Below are 15813 nucleotides of genomic sequence, written 5' to 3' on the forward strand. Positions count from 1 at the left end.
CGAGGTGACTCGACTTTAGGTTTCATTTATCTAACGATTATTATTATTATGACTATATCTGAATTATTGTCCCTTGTAAATATTTGTCTATTTACATTAAATCCCGTGTTTATTTAAAGTTGCTGCGTCCGTGTATTTGTCGTGGGGTTTGAGTATACCCTCCCTCCCCCCCCCCCCCCCGTGGTGTGCTTCCCCAAGCCTCCATTGTTCCGCCAGTACCACGCCACACCCCTCCCACAGGCGTTATAATCTCTGAGGATCAACGTGTCCGCCTCCGAAGGAAAACCGCTCAGCTATCCGTGCTGGCGGTGTTAAAAAAAACATAAATATATTATATTGTTGCGGTTTTCACGCCCGCCGGCGTGCTGACGGCCACGTAATTCGAATCGCGGCACGTCGCCCACCGGACGGACAATCCAGTCGTGACCCTCTCGGACTAACGCCGGGAACCAGTCACGGGTGGACCTTTCGGTCTCACCGCGATCGAGCCAATCAGCCCCCGCGTGGGATAGGGTTGCTCGCCAAATTCGACCTACCTAAGTACCCACGCGGAGGGTAGACCGGGCGATCGCACCTCGCCGCAGGTCGACTTCGGACACGGGCCACTTAAGCGACCCGTTCCGTACTATCAGAATAACCGAGCGGTGTTATCGTCGACCTCGAGGGTTCGATTAATTATCGGGCGTATTCAGCCCACTACCAACCCTTTACGTGAAGCAAGATGAGGATTCAATGGAGGAAAAGACGAAGCGAAGTGGGAGAACAGTTCAACAATAAAGCACATTTATTCGCGGCACACGGGAAGCACACAAATACAATTCCACCAAATGCACACAGAAAAAACACAATTCCATTTACACAAAAAGCAAATATAAAAGCGAAAACACAGTGCAGAGCTAATACCGACTACCGAGCACACGGCAACACTTATACAATTCTACTTCACAGACGGCGCCGACAACACATACCCAAAACCAAGGAAAAGAATACCCCCAAGAATGAGGCGGGCCTGAGGCCGAGACCGGGTCGCGCCTACTCGTCTGGTGATGAGACGCGGAGCGGCGATGGCGCCTCACTCCGCGGGCCTCGCGGACAGTGCCTGGCAGGGGGTGGGAAAGGGGCCCCCTTGGTCGCACTATCTCAGCGCGGGGGGAAACAGGAGGGGGTTGCTGATGCTCGGGGTATAGAGGATCTTTATTATCCCTGGTGTGCGTCTCCACCTCGGCCAGGTCGCGCTGCCGGCCTTCCTCGGGCGTGCAGCTCCCGGCACCGTCGCGAGCACCCCCTCGTCTGCCTTCGCCGCTGCCGCCTCTCCGCCTCTGGACTCTCCACCCTGGACTCTTCTTTGGGCTCTCCTCGTTCGACTCTCTTCAGCTTCTCCAGCTACTGCAGGCTTCGGGCTCCAGACTTCCACACGGCTCTGACTGACGAACACGGTCCTTTTATCCCCCCCGTAGCTTCGCCTTTGACCCCGTCCCTTTGACCTTTCACCTCGCTCCCCATTGGCCCGAGAAAAAGTGGGCGTGAAGGCTTTTTGATCCACAAATTTGCATATATCGATCGTTCTGGAGGCGGGGCCAAATCGCCCCTCGCTCACCGATTGGACGGCAAAAAGTGGGCGTGTGTCGTTTTTGATCCGTTTTTGAAGCACAAAATCCGTGATTTTGTACACACTGTTCGACGCGCGCTCTGCACGAATCCAACACCGGTACCCACAGCGGGGCAAGAACGGTGGCGATGCTACGGTTGCGAGGTGTGACGTGAAGGTCGTGGCGGTTGTGGTGAAGCGGCGTTGTGGTTGGTGGTTGATGTTGTGGTTGTGGTGGTAATCATGGCGGTTGGTCCAAAATAAAGATAGTAAAAGAAAAACGGCTATCCTGAAGAGTCGCAGCTCGCATAAATGACATGTATTCCCACTAGACAACGGGTTCGGGCCTAACTACACATGTACTTACCGAGATACCTCACCTAAGGGACCTGAATGGTGGTTTGCGAATTTGGTAACCACAACAATATATTTGCACAAATCTATCAATTTTAGAAATTAGGCTTGTGTTGACCTTTTGACCTGAGAAAATAGTTGGTGGTTGAATTCAGTGACCTGATATGCAAATCCTCTTGAACATTAAAGTCAATCAGACGAACATTTAGGACTTTAGAAGTTTAAAAAAAGTCGTTGACCTTTGGCCTCAAAAATAAATAGCATCTGTCAGACTACCAAATGCACCGTTTGGTGAAGTTTTGTGAAGATCGATATATAATTGTGACCTGCAGGCAACTAAAGGTGAGCGGACAGGTAAACAACTGGAAGCGATGAACATACTTGTCAAAAACACAACAACAAAAAAACAAACAATTTGTCAAGTAATTAGGACTTTATAAATGTCATGGGAAAAGTTTTTAAATATTTTATCAATTGTGAACAAAAGCGTCAAACCAGGAGCCGGAGGAGCCGTGGTGCGATACTGGTGATATGGCCTCGAGATGCAGAGCCTTGGCCTAGACTTGCCAAGATGGCCGTCAGGCCGGCAACTGCCAGATCATCGCGCAGCGTTGGATTCATCACTGCCTCACGATTCATCTCTCCATCTACTAATGTCCACCTGCACACAAGTGTGAAATGCAGAATTACTTGTTGTTAAAAAAGTGTAAAACATGTTTTTCCTCCCATTTGAAAACTTTCATGGTCAAAACACACCAATTCCATTCGCTTCAGGAGCTCATTCAAACTATATAAAGAAATCACATGGTCAGTCAACACAAACAGGCACGAGCACATAGTCTTATCGACAGGATTTGCACGTACGCTCCCCACAAAAACAACAATGGCTTCTGCTTCACTGAAACCTCTTACAATTTGTCATTCTATTCCATCATCTGGTTTTCTCACTTTATTTCATTTTATCCATCTCACCTCTTCCTTTTTCTTTTCTCTCCCCTACTCACTTATCTTGTTGCCCATCTGTCCTGTTTTCCCCTCTCCTTCATGTTCTTTTCGTTTATTCGTCCCCAATCGGCCATCAACGGAGGGGACTGGAGGTTTGTTCTCCGTCCGTCCGAAAAACCTGTGGTTTTTCAGTCGTTTTTCCTAAACCCTTTAACTTATTCAACTGAAACTTGGTACACAGCTTTATTATGATAAGTTACAGAAGAAGTTCGAGTTTCAAGGATTTTCATTAATTTTTCACAGAGTTATGCACTTTTCAAGCATGGAAAATATCAATTACAGTATTATACACGGGTCAGTGTTCAGCTGGCCTGACTCCACCACACTGCTTTACATCCATTGAGTGGACAGCTGGCCTGACTCCACCACACTGCTTTAGATCCATTGAGTGGACACCTGGCCTGACTCCACCACACTGCTTTACATCAATTGAGTGGACAGCTGGCCTGACTCCACCACACTGCTTTACATCGATTGAGTGGACACCTGGCCTGACTCCACCACACTGCTTTACATCAATTGAGTGGACAGCTGGCCTGACTCCACCACACTGCTTTACATCCATTGAGTGGACACCTGGCCTGACTCCACCACGCTGCTTTACATCCATTGAGTGGACACCTGGCCAGACTCCACCACACTGCTTCACATCCATTGAGTGGACACCTGGCCTGACTCCACCACACTGCTTTACATCCATTGAGTGGACACCTGGCCTGACTCCACCACACTGCTTTACATCAATTGAGTGGACAGCTGGCCTGACTCCACCACACTGCTTTACATCCATTGAGTGGACACCTGGCCTGACTCCACCACGCTGCTTTACATCCATTGAGTGGACACCTGGCCAGACTCCACCACACTGCTTCACATCCATTGAGTGGACACCTGGCCTGACTCCACCACGCTGCTTTACATCCATTGAGTGGACACCTGGCCTGACTCCACCACACTGCTTTACATCAATTGAGTGGACAGCTGGCCTGACTCCACCACACTGCTTTACATCCATTGAGTGGACACCTGGACTGACTCCACCACGCTGCTTTACATCCATTGAGTGCAGAGCTGGCCTGACTCCACCACACTGCTTTACATCCATTGAGTGGACACCTGGCCTGACTCCACCACGCTGCTTTACATCCATTGAGTGGACACCTGGACTGACTCCACCACGCTGCTTTACATCCATTGAGTGCACAGCTGGCCTGACTCCACCACACTGCTTTACATCCATTGAGTGGACACCTGGCCTGACTCCACCACGCTGCTTTACATCCATTGAGTGCACAGCTGGCCTGACTCCACCACACTGCTTTACATCCATTGAGTGGACACCTGGCCTGACTCCACCACACTGCTTTACATCCATTGAGTGGACAGCTGGCCTGACTCCACCACACTGCTTTACATCCATTGAGTGGACACCTGGCCTGACTCCACCACACTGCTTTACATCCATTGAGTGGACACCTGGCCTGACTCCACCACGCTGCTTTACATCCATTGAGTGCACAGCTGGCCTGACTCCACCACGCTGCTTTACATCCATTGAGTGCACAGCTGGCCTGACTCCACCACACTGCTTTACATCCATTGAGTGGACACCTGGCCTGACTCCACCACACTGCTTTACATCCATTGAGTGGACAGCTGGCCTGACTCCACCACACTGCTTTACATCCATTGAGTGGACACCTGGCCTGACTCCACAACGCTGCTTTACATCCATCGAGTGGACACCTGGCCTGACTCCACCACACTGCTTTACATCCATTGAGTGGACATCTGGCCTGACTCCACCACACTGCTTTACATCCATTGAGTGGACACCTGGCCTGACTCCACCACACTGCTTCACATCCATTGAGTGGACACCTGGCCAGACTCCACCACACTGCTTCACATCCATTGAGTGGACACCTGGCCTGACTCCACCACACTGCTTCACATCCATTGAGTGGACACCTGGCCTGACTCCACCACACTGCTTTACATCCATTGAGTGGACACCTGGCCTGACTCCACCACACTGCTTTACATCAATTGAGTGGACAGCTGGCCTGACTCCACCACACTGCTTTACATCCATTGAGTGGACACCTGGCCTGACTCCACCACGCTGCTTTACATCCATTGAGTGCACAGCTGGCCTGACTCCACCACACTGCTTTACATCCATTGAGTGGACACCTGGCCTGACTCCACCACGCTGCTTTACATCCATTGAGTGCACAGCTGGCCTGACTCCACCACGCTGCTTTACATCCATTGAGTGCACAGCTGGCCTGACTCCACCACACTGCTTTACATCCATTGAGTGGACATCTGGCCTGACTCCACCACACTGCTTTACATCCATTGAGTGGACACCTGGCCTGACTCCACCACACTGCTTCACATCCATTGAGTGGACACCTGGCCTGACTCCACCACACTGCTTTACATCCATTGAGTGGACACCTGGCCTGACTCCACCACACTGCTTTACATCCATTGAGTGGACACCTGGCCTGACTCCACCACGCTGCTTCACATCCATTGAGTGGACACCTGGCCTGACTCCACCATGCTGCTTCACATCCATTGAGTGGACACCTGGCCTGACTCCACCATGCTGCTTTACATCCATTGAGTGGACAGCTAGCCTGACTCCACCACAATAAAATCATGTGCAGCCATTGCATGATGCAGCACAGTTCGGCAAGCCTCAGGCATTAGGCAAGGGTGTTAGTCCATGGCCCAGTGCAATTGGAATGACAGGTACATAAACACGATGTATTATATTCTAGCAAACACAACCTGTTGCTTCGCAAAAGGAATATTAAAGGTGAGGGAAGAAAGAGGGGAAGGAGAGAGGAGAAGGAGAGAAGAGGGAGGGGAGCAAGAGAGGAAGAGAGAGAACGGAGGGGAGAAAGGAGGGAGGGGGAGAAGAGGGAGCGGAAGCGAGGAGGGGGTGAGGAAGGGGGGAAGAGCGAAGAAGGGTGGGTGGTGAGAGCAACACATCACCAAATGTTGCTATACACTCCGGGAGGGGGGGTGAGAGTGAGGAGGATGGGGGAGGAGAGGGTAACGCGGCAGGGGTTTGGGAGGGGGTAAGTGTGTGGGGAGGGGGTTTTGGTCTTGCATTTGGTCGTGGGACTTGTGGAGAAAGGGGGAGGGGTAGTACAAGATTGAACGAAATAGGGTACGTATAAAAGGCACATTAATACAGCATGTGGAGACTGCCCGGAGATGTCCATGGGAGGTTGAGAGTAGAGGGCGTTTGGGAAGAGGTAAGAGTGAGGGGACAGATGGTAAGGCAGCGTGAGGGAAGAAGAAGAGAAATCAGCACGAGGGGAGGAGGAGGTAGCATGAGAGGAGGGGAAAGGAAGACAGTGTGAGGGGAAGGGAAGGCAGTGTGAGGGGAAGGGAAGGCAGTGTGAGGGGAAGGGAAGACAGTGTGAGGGGAAGGGAAGGCAGTGTGAGGGGAAGGAAAGGCAAGGGCGATAAAACGTGGCCAAACAACATTTTCTTTTTAACTGCCAGGTTCTATATAAAACTGGGCGGGAGCATTTAAAACCCACGCCCTCTATTTGGCAAAGGCCTGCCTGCCTGCATGTATGTATGCTCGCACATCCTTTGCACCCCTCCGGTCGGCTCACTCTGAATCCAATTCGTACATGCTCCACTCTGGAGAAGCCATTTTAAATTCAAAACTAAACTGTCAGTCCTTAACAGTTACCTTACTAGAAGGGGGTGCAGGGTGGGAGTGGAGGTGGGGGGGGTGAGAGAGAGGGATGGGGTAAGCCTGGTGTTGGCTTAGCAGTTAGTGTGACTGGCTTTCGATCATAGGGTCCTGAGTTTGAGCCCTTGTCAACTGTTGAATTAATACCAGGTGGGGTTGACTCAGCCTTTCATCCTTCCGAGATCAGTAAAATGAGTACCAATGTACTGGTAATAGGGGCATTGCATCAGCAACATAGCCGCGCCCTCAGCCAATGATGCTACCTGCAGCCTTGTGCTGCATACGACTGAGGAGGAGGATGGATATGGGTGGGAGAGAGTGAGAGAGAGAGGGGGAGGTGGGAGAAAGAGAGGGATGGGAGAGAGAATGGGGTGGGGGAGGGAGAGGGGAGGGAAGAGATTCGGCAGATGTGACGTCCAGTTTAATGTCCATCCAAGAGACAGCACACACATTGATGATTTACCATGCCTGTGAAACACCGGGATGACAGTTTATTAGTGGGATCAGGATTCAAACCCAGGATAGACAGCTTCGAGTGAGCGTGCGTACCTCTCAGGTATCCTGCTGTGATGTAGCAATTCATTGCTTTGTAACAACTGAAAACATTTTTTACTCATTGTAATCATCTAATTTATTTTCCCTGAACTCTGGAGATGTCCCCACAGGGAACCACGCCGCAGTGTCGCCATGGAGGCTTGTAGAGATCGAAGCCTGAAAATTGCTCACCAAGTGGCCAAAGCACTCAAGCAAGCACTCCAACAAAACTGTTGAAGAGACTTTTAAAAACGAAATGTTTACATTTTTTTGTAAATATCTATTTATGTCAGTGACTGTTCGTATAATGAAAGATCGCACAAAAAGGGTAAACGTCGTGTAAAATAAAATTGGGCATTTTCAGCGGGTGAGTCACTACCCGAGGCACCACAAGACAACGCAGGGCCAAACGCAGGCGAGTAGGGCCTGCGTCTCTGGTATATTGACAGCGACCAAGATTGAGAGATCTGTCAGGTTGGACCAAGGATGTTTTAGGTCCACACAGATGGATATAGGGGGAGATGACGTGTTAGGATGGTGTATGATGGAAGGGAGAGCCTTTGTGGGGGCAAGGTGAGGCATTGCGGGAGGGGGGGTGGAAAGAGAGAAGAAGTCAAGTGGGAGATCAAGGAGAGGAATCGAGTGAGCAAGAGGAGTCGAGGGGGGAGTGAATTCAACAGAGAGAGGGAGAGGAAGTGAGGTGTGTGTGTGTGCGTGTGTGTGTGCGTGTGTGTGTGCGTGTGTGCGTGTGTGTGTGCGTGCGTGTGATGAGTGGGGGGGGGGGTGGATGGGGAAGTTTTTGGACAAGGCAAAGTGCAGACAAAAACCTCAGAAAAATAATCCTTTTGAAGAATAAGAATCCATAAATCGTGTTGAAGAAGGAGAACATTGAAAAAGAAGTATTTGTAAAGGAGAAATAAGGGTTGAAATGCATTCTTAAAACGATTATTTATTTATTTTAAAGAAGTGTTTATATTTAATGTAGATTCCATTTGGAGAGAAGAAGGGGAGGGCGGCATAGAACCAGCAATAGAGATGAGAATCGTAACCGGATGAAATTAAATTGCGTTTGTTTGTTTTTGAATTTTTTTGGAAGCGACGAAAGGATGTCGGATAATGTTGAAGAGGTAGAAACTAGATAGCAGGAAAGATCGAAACAAAACGAGGAACACGGAAACAAAGAATTTTCACACTTTCTATCCAAGGGTGGGCCTTGTGAGGCCTTGAAGGGGAATGCAAACGAGTGTGGTTCAGGCCGAGAAAAATGTTCCCCTTTGTGCTCAGAACATGTTACGGAGCACGTTATGAAACAACGGGGGTGGCTACATCTTGCGGTTATCTACCACGATTGAGAGAGGATGCCATACCCACGATTAGGTGGAAGAAACAACCGTCGCTGAAAGCTAGCACCGTCTCCACCCAGCTACCAGCACATGTACACGGACGATTTTAGCGGTGAATCAAACACCTGCTGCCATTGCCTGGCAGTTACCACAAGAGGACCTGAAAATAATTTTCTATTATCAACACAAATCTCTGCAAGTCAAATTAATCACCATCTATTTATAATGCAAAGTAAGTATGGATGTATCATCTACTCCTCCAAGAGGATTTGACCGAGGACACGAAAACTTTCAGGATCTCTACCAGCCTTGCCCTTCCACAATCCCCCATCAACCATCAGCACACAATATCCACAACCACCGCACACCCCTCTCCCCACCCCCCCTCCACTGGGCAGGACCTCGACACGGCACGACACGGCACCGACATGGCACGACACCACAGAACGAACATGGCACGACAGCACAGCATGAAATAGCACGACAGCATGAACATGGCACGACACAGCACGACAGCACAGCATGAACATGGCACGTCACCACACAACACAGCACCACAGCAAGAATGTGGCACAAACAGCACCACAGCATGACACGAATACAGCACAAGCAAGGCACAGCAACACGGCACAAACTCGGAATGACAATAAACCTGATCAGCCTGCGACGGCGGGACAAAGCATTGATCACCCATTTCGTCAGAGGTGTCCAAGTGTGCCTGGGCAGTGTCTGTGTTGTTGGGCGATGACGGGTATTTCCGTTCAATAAATGTAACTGATTTATCAATCAAGACAAAATCCCTTGCAAACAGTCAATTCAAACAAAACCTACCAATCTGTAGTGAACATATGACCAGCGTTTTCATCTTCATAAACACTTCCGGACCGGTGGGGAAAATATATTTTGTGCCATCGTTAATAATCACCCCTGTCTGCAGCAGAGATCAGGAAACCACTTGCACTGTGATAAGTGTAAAGGTGAAAAATCATGTCACCCCCCCCCAGCTTCCCCTATGCAGAAGGTGGGGGGGGGGAGGATATATTTTTGTGCCCATGACCTGACCCTGGTTACCACCAACAATGAACAATGAACAGCGCTTCTTCTGAAGTTGTTTCCAGAGTCAGTTTGGAACTCGGTGGTGAGTGTTGCAACCGACGAACGATCTTTCCACGCTTCGTGCTTCAGCACTCAGCGGTCCCGATTCTGTGAGCTTGTATGGCCTACCACTTCGTGGCTGAGCTCTTGTTGCTCCTCGACGTTTCCACTTCACAAAAACAGCAATTAAATTTGACTGAGACAGCTCTAGCAGGAGAGAAATTTGATGAACTGACTTGTTGGAAAGGTGGCATCTTATGACGGTGCCACGTTAAAAGTCACCGAGTTCTTCAGTATGGCCCATTCCACTGCCAATGTTTGTCTATGGAGATTACATGGCTGTGTGCTTGATTTTATACACCTGTCAGCAATGGGTGTGGCTGAAATGGCCACTAATTAGAAGAAGAGGTGTCCGCATACTTTTGACCATGTAGTGGACATGCACTTGCTCCCATTAAATATAGATTATCTATAATAATGAATGTGTGTGTGTGTGTGTGTGTGTGTGTGTGTGTGTGTGTGTGTGTGTGTGTGTGTGTGTGTGTGTGTGTGTGTGTGTGTGTGTGTGTGTGTGTGTGTGTGTGTGTGTGTGTGTGTGTGTGTGTGTGTGTGTGTGTGTGTGTGTGTGTGTGTGTGCACATGTCAGTCAGTCAGCGTCTCCTCCATAACTCCAAAACCATGAAACCGAGCAGCCCAAAACTTTGCATGCATACCAAGAGAGCTCCAAGGGAGTGCATGAGTGAAGATTGGGTGTTTAAGTTAATTCAAACACCCCTTTTGAAGATAATTAACGGTAAAACCACAAACAGGCTTACCTTTGGTCAGCCTGCATTCACCTCGTTCAGCTCGGAGTCTAAATCCACCATTTTGTCTGCTCAGCTCAAAAATGCCTCGCATTGGAACAGGTCGGTTTCTGTACAATAAAACTTCATACCTACGAATCGCTGAATCCATCGCAATGCTGATGAACACCTTGAGATGCCAGTGTTTGTGCCATTAATTAATTTCCGCACACATTTTACAATTAAAATGCGATAAGCTCGACAATCTCTTAACCTGAGCCAAATTTCAAAATTTAAACTGCAGAACTGATCTTAACAGCAGTTCCAACTGCGAAAAAGTGTTAATTTGTCCAATTCGCGCAATGTTTGGCACTCTGGGCATCTCCGGATGGTGCTTGGTATGACCAATCGCAAAATTGCTTGCCAAGCAAACGTCGAATCGAACCTTGTGTTTGGAACTCCGCCAAGGAGGAAATTGGGGCAAGTATGGGGGAGAATGCGTGTAGGGCACGCGTGACCTTACGGGAGGGCACAAACGTGCAGTGAGAGCCGGCGGGGTATCCCAATCGGGAGATGCAGCCGGTAGTTGCTGCAAGCACGAATAGGTACATAGACAACACACATGGACATGGTACAAATGGGGAGATTTGGGTTTGTAAAGGGATTCTCCACGGGGGTGTGTGCCTGCCTGCATGCTTGGTTAAGTGTGTGTGGTGCGTGGGTATTGCAGTCGCGAGAAGCATGTGCTTCGGCATGCAGGGAGCGGATGTGCTGTGGTGCCGAAGCTACACAAGACGTGCTGTGCAGTGTGGTTGTGGGGAAAGTTGAGCGTGCCGGTGAGAATGCGTACACGTGTGTCAGCGAAAGGATGAGTATATCGCCGGTACATGTGCATGGTTAGCATATACCATGAGGAGGTTGGAGAAATGCGTACGGAGGGTTGTTAACGACTGACGGTTTAGTTTCAAATTTAAAACAGCTTCCCAAGAGTGTAAACTGACTGGAAGGGTGCAAAGGTCGCTGCATGGACGAGCATGCATGCATTCAAGCAGGCAGACAGGCCTTTTCCAGGTAGATAGCGTGGGTTTTAAATGCTCCTACCTGGTTGGATATAAAACCTGGCGGTGAAAAAGAAAACGTTGCTGTTTGGGTACGTTGTGTCACCCCGGTATGCTGCCTTCCCTTCCCCTCCACTCAAGCTGCTATCCCTCCCCTCATGCTAACCTCCTCCTAAGCCTCTCCACCACCATACAACTCTCCAGAGGTCGAGGAGAGGAAGGGGTGTCAAAGAATGTGTGAATTGGACAAATGAACACTTATTTTAGCAGTTGGACCTGCTGCTAGGATCAATTCCACAGTTTAAAATTTGAAATTCAGCTCAGGTGAAGAGATTCTAGAACTTATCACATTTTAGTGAAATGTGTGCGGAAATTAAATAAAGGCACAAACACTGGCATGGCTTTTTGACGACTGAAGGAAAATGCCCTTCCTTCCCTTCCCCTCCCTTCAAGCTTACCTCCTTCCAAAGCCCCTCCCCCCTCCACTCGCCATGGATGTCTCCGGGTGGTGTTTAGTGTGACCCATTTGAATGTGCTGTTTTAACGTACCCCATTTCATTCAATCCTATACTAAAGCCAGCAGATGGGACCAACCCCGCAAGTCCAGAATACTCACTTCCCCCCTTACCCCTCCTCATCTCCCCGACCCCCTCCTGGAGTGTATAGTGACATGTGGTGAGGCGTCGCTCTCCCCCCTCGTCCTTTGTCCCTCTCCCTCTCTCTATCCCCCCCCTCCTCAACTCTCCCTCCCCTCCCTCCCTCCTCACCTCTCTCCCCCTCCTTACCCCACCTCACCTTTCTCTCTTCCCCTCCTCCCCCTCACCACTCTCTCCCCCCCCCACCTCTCTCTCCCCCTACCCCCTCTTAATATTCCTGTCAGTAATGGGACAGGTTGGATTTGCGAGGTATTAAATAATTTGGGTCGTTCAGGTAACCATGACAATACCCATGCACACACTTGATACTTTATATATGGTAAATATGGAGGAATTGTTGCTGAAGCCCCTATCACACCTTGACGTTTTTGCCAGCGTATGCCGACGTATTAAAAATTTGGCAAATACGCTGGCACACGTCGAATACGTTATGGGTAAGTTTTGTATACGTTAAGAGCAGGCTGAAGCACGCTGGCATACGCAGTCGTATGCCAAGCTCGGCGTATGACACACACGTTCCGCATACGCTGGCCATAAGTTGTAGGCACGTTATGCGATCGTTGACACATGTCGACACACGTTACTTGTAAGTTACTCATAAGTCGAAATACGTCGAGGTAATGTTTAGCGTACCGAAACTTATTTCTAACCTATGAGTAACGTGCTTTGAACCAATGTGTAACGTATCTCCAACGCATATTGACGTATGTAGACGTCTTCCGGACGACCACAGAACTTACTGAACGTGTTTCTAACTTACAGCTACCGTATAATGGCGTATTGGTAGCGTTTAGGGGAATTGGTTTATAAAAAAGGGGTTCACAGGAGGAACCCATCAGTGTTCCAGACTCCATGGTGAGCAGATGTCCATGTCATCCGAGAGATGGAGGATCCGGCAAGGCTGAGACGAGAATACCTACTAGCTGTCCTCCAACATCAACATGACCTCATCGATTCGACACTGTACCAGTTGCGTGCCAATCGAGCCAGGAGAACAAGAGGTGAATGGAGGAGAAGGAACTGGGTGAGACCATGGATCGGGAGACGACGGCAGTTTGGCATGTATGACCAGCTAATGGTGGAACTCCATAACGAGGGGTTCTTCGAAGTTTTCTTCGGCATGACGGTGATGTTGACACTTCGATGTCTAGTGCTGTTATGATTTGAATCGTTGAGTGGCAGCCTTTTAATAGGCTATGCCACGTGATCGTCGGCAATATGCTGCCGCGCTATGCATAAGTTAGACTATCGTTGGGCATAAGGTGTGAACGCCGACAACACGCTAAGCATCCGTTGGTATAAGTTATCTATAAGTGATTGAAACGTTCTTTGTACATTACTAATACGTTATGCGTATGTCCAACTCGTTATGAATACACTATTATACACCCAAAACTGAAAAAAAAGTTCAGCGCACGCCAGCGTTTTAGATAAATTTTGATACGTTGCCATACGGTGGCGGGTGGCGAAATCGTCAAGGTATGACAGGGGCTTGACATTCACATTTGTTGCCACTGTATATCACCTGTTCAAAGTACATTATTTTTCTTAATTGACTCTCAAAGTTACTCCAGTATTATCAAATAGCTTTGAGGTATACAATCTCACAAATAAGAAACATTCACTCCAGGAAGGAATGGATGCTCAAATACCAGAGAGCTTGCTTTGGATTCTGCAGCAAACACGGCAGTTTGTACAAAAGATGATCCCAGCTCGGCGGAGGCCGGATGTGCAGCAGCCGAGAAATCAGAGTGATTTGTGTAGCTTCCTGGTCTATCACGGCCTGGTCTTCAGAGCCTGAAGTCTGGTCTTCAGTCATACTCAGTGCTCTAGTCAGCACAGGGCTCAGAACGTTCCAAAGCCGATTCAATACCCGATGATCGCCTGAGGTTACAACATTGGTGAGTCATTCACTGCATTTTCACAACAGCACAAATGAATCAGCACCACATGTGAAGAAGACGAGCGAGTTGCATGTGCAAGTGAGCTATCCAACAGTTACAGAATCAACTTGAAGATACCTTTTAATTCTAAAATAAGGATTTATTATAATCTACAACCATACCAACAAGGGACACCCCATGCTTCTCCAGAGCATCCAGGTGGGCTGAAACAATGAGCCAGCAAACAGAGAGCTGTTGACGTAGTCTGCGCACTGCCCCATGACTCAGCAGCCATTGTTCCCAGGCGTAGCAGTGGGCAGCGCTATGTCGCACCAATTCCGCGGTCAGCCTCAATGCTGAGGGCGTGTTCAGACTGAGGCAAAGGGACACCAGCGTGTGTGGTAGTAGGTCAGCCCACAAAGTAACCTCGCAAACCAACCGAGTCAGGGCATCCAGCAATGACTCTGCATCTGCGTCTGGCGAATAACTCAACATTTCGACCAATTGAGCAAGCTCATTGCAACTCAGGACTTGTAGCTCCTCCAATCTTGCACTGGTGACCATCGCCAGGAGAGCCTTTCCATACACCGTGAGAGTGGTCGGCTCAAACTCTTCAAGTGTGAACACCAGCAAATGTTTTGGCAATCCGAGCAACAGATGCAAAACTTCAGCACGCTGTGCAGCGCCTGTGCAATCGTACAAAGTACTCAAGCATCTCAATGCTGATGATGAGTGTGCCAGTGATGGAGTGTCAGCTGTACCTCCCACTTCACGTTCACAGGCAACAAGTGCCCGTTTTGTATACCACTGCACCTGCAACAGTACCCCGGCACCGAGCAGCGCTGCAGATCGTACCAGTTCAGCAGCTCCCAAGCTGAGAGTCTTAGACACCAGGCGCAAGGCAGACGGCCGCAGCGAGTGCGCCGGAAATCTTCCCAACTCGGCTGCGAGAAACCAAGAATCGAGGATGGGATGTTCAAGAATGGCCCGAGCCAAATCCATGGCACTCTGAGCCTGCAAAAAAATAATAATAATAAAAGATACATATTGATGTAAAAACTAAACATGTATAGATTGTATGAATACACTCATCTATCCAAAAACCAGGGCTTGTCAGGATAGCTTCAAGATGAATGCACTCATGTTCGAGTTGTCTAGCCTGGGTTCGAATCTTGACCCAAGTGTAAACAGTCACACTCATGGTGTGAGGCATCAATGAGTGCTCCGTCCCTCGGAAGGACATGAAGCTGGGGGACACATCTGTGAGAATGGGTTATCGGTGGATGTTAAAAAATACCCTACGTGTCTTTCACAAAGAGCGGGGAGTTATTTCCGGCATCCGAGACAAATTCCAAACTGCTGCCACCTTGAGTCCAAAAGCAGGCCTGGCTGCCCATCAAAAATATTCCCAATCTTACTACAAGGTGGTGGAATAATTGGAGGCATTGAAGAACCAGCCGTATATTTAGAACTCGAAAACTAGACATAAATGATGATTACACAGCCGGAAAGGGGGTAAATTGAGGGCTCAGGGGAGAGGAGGGGAATCCCATCAGAAAATTTAATGACAAGCAGTTGAAGGAATTTATAGGGAGAGAATGGTGACCTTATTTGAAATAAATATTTTGCAAAAATAAATAAATCTATACTAATAAAAGGCAGTGTGTGTGTGTGTGTGTGTGTGTGTGTGTGTGTGTGTGTGTGTGTGTGTGTGTGTGTGTGTGTGTGTGTGTGTGTGTGTGTGTGTGTGTGTGTGTGTGTGTGTGTGTGTGTGTGTGTCAGTCA

General features: G+C 48.9%; 1 protein-coding gene across 3 annotated transcripts in view; it reads right to left on the reverse strand.

The window, feature by feature from the left end:
• Positions 1-15813, reverse strand: part of URB1 (URB1 ribosome biogenesis factor) — a 175519-nt gene that overhangs the window by 56873 nt on the left and 102833 nt on the right. For all 3 annotated transcript variants that reach the window (XM_085890598.1, XM_085890597.1, XM_085890599.1), the window contains 3 exons: positions 14211-15042; positions 13798-14029; positions 2438-2603 (listed from right to left, as the gene is read on the reverse strand). In XM_085890598.1, the coding sequence (XP_085746724.1) occupies positions 2438-2603; positions 13798-14029; positions 14211-15042 (1230 nt within the window). The remainder of the gene's footprint in view (positions 1-2437; positions 2604-13797; positions 14030-14210; positions 15043-15813) is intronic.

Source organism: Eptatretus burgeri, chromosome 8 (assembly GCF_056783735.1).
Source record: "Eptatretus burgeri isolate ZD-2024b chromosome 8, Ebu_testis_v1, whole genome shotgun sequence".
NCBI classification, from domain to species: domain Eukaryota; kingdom Metazoa; phylum Chordata; class Myxini; order Myxiniformes; family Myxinidae; genus Eptatretus; species Eptatretus burgeri.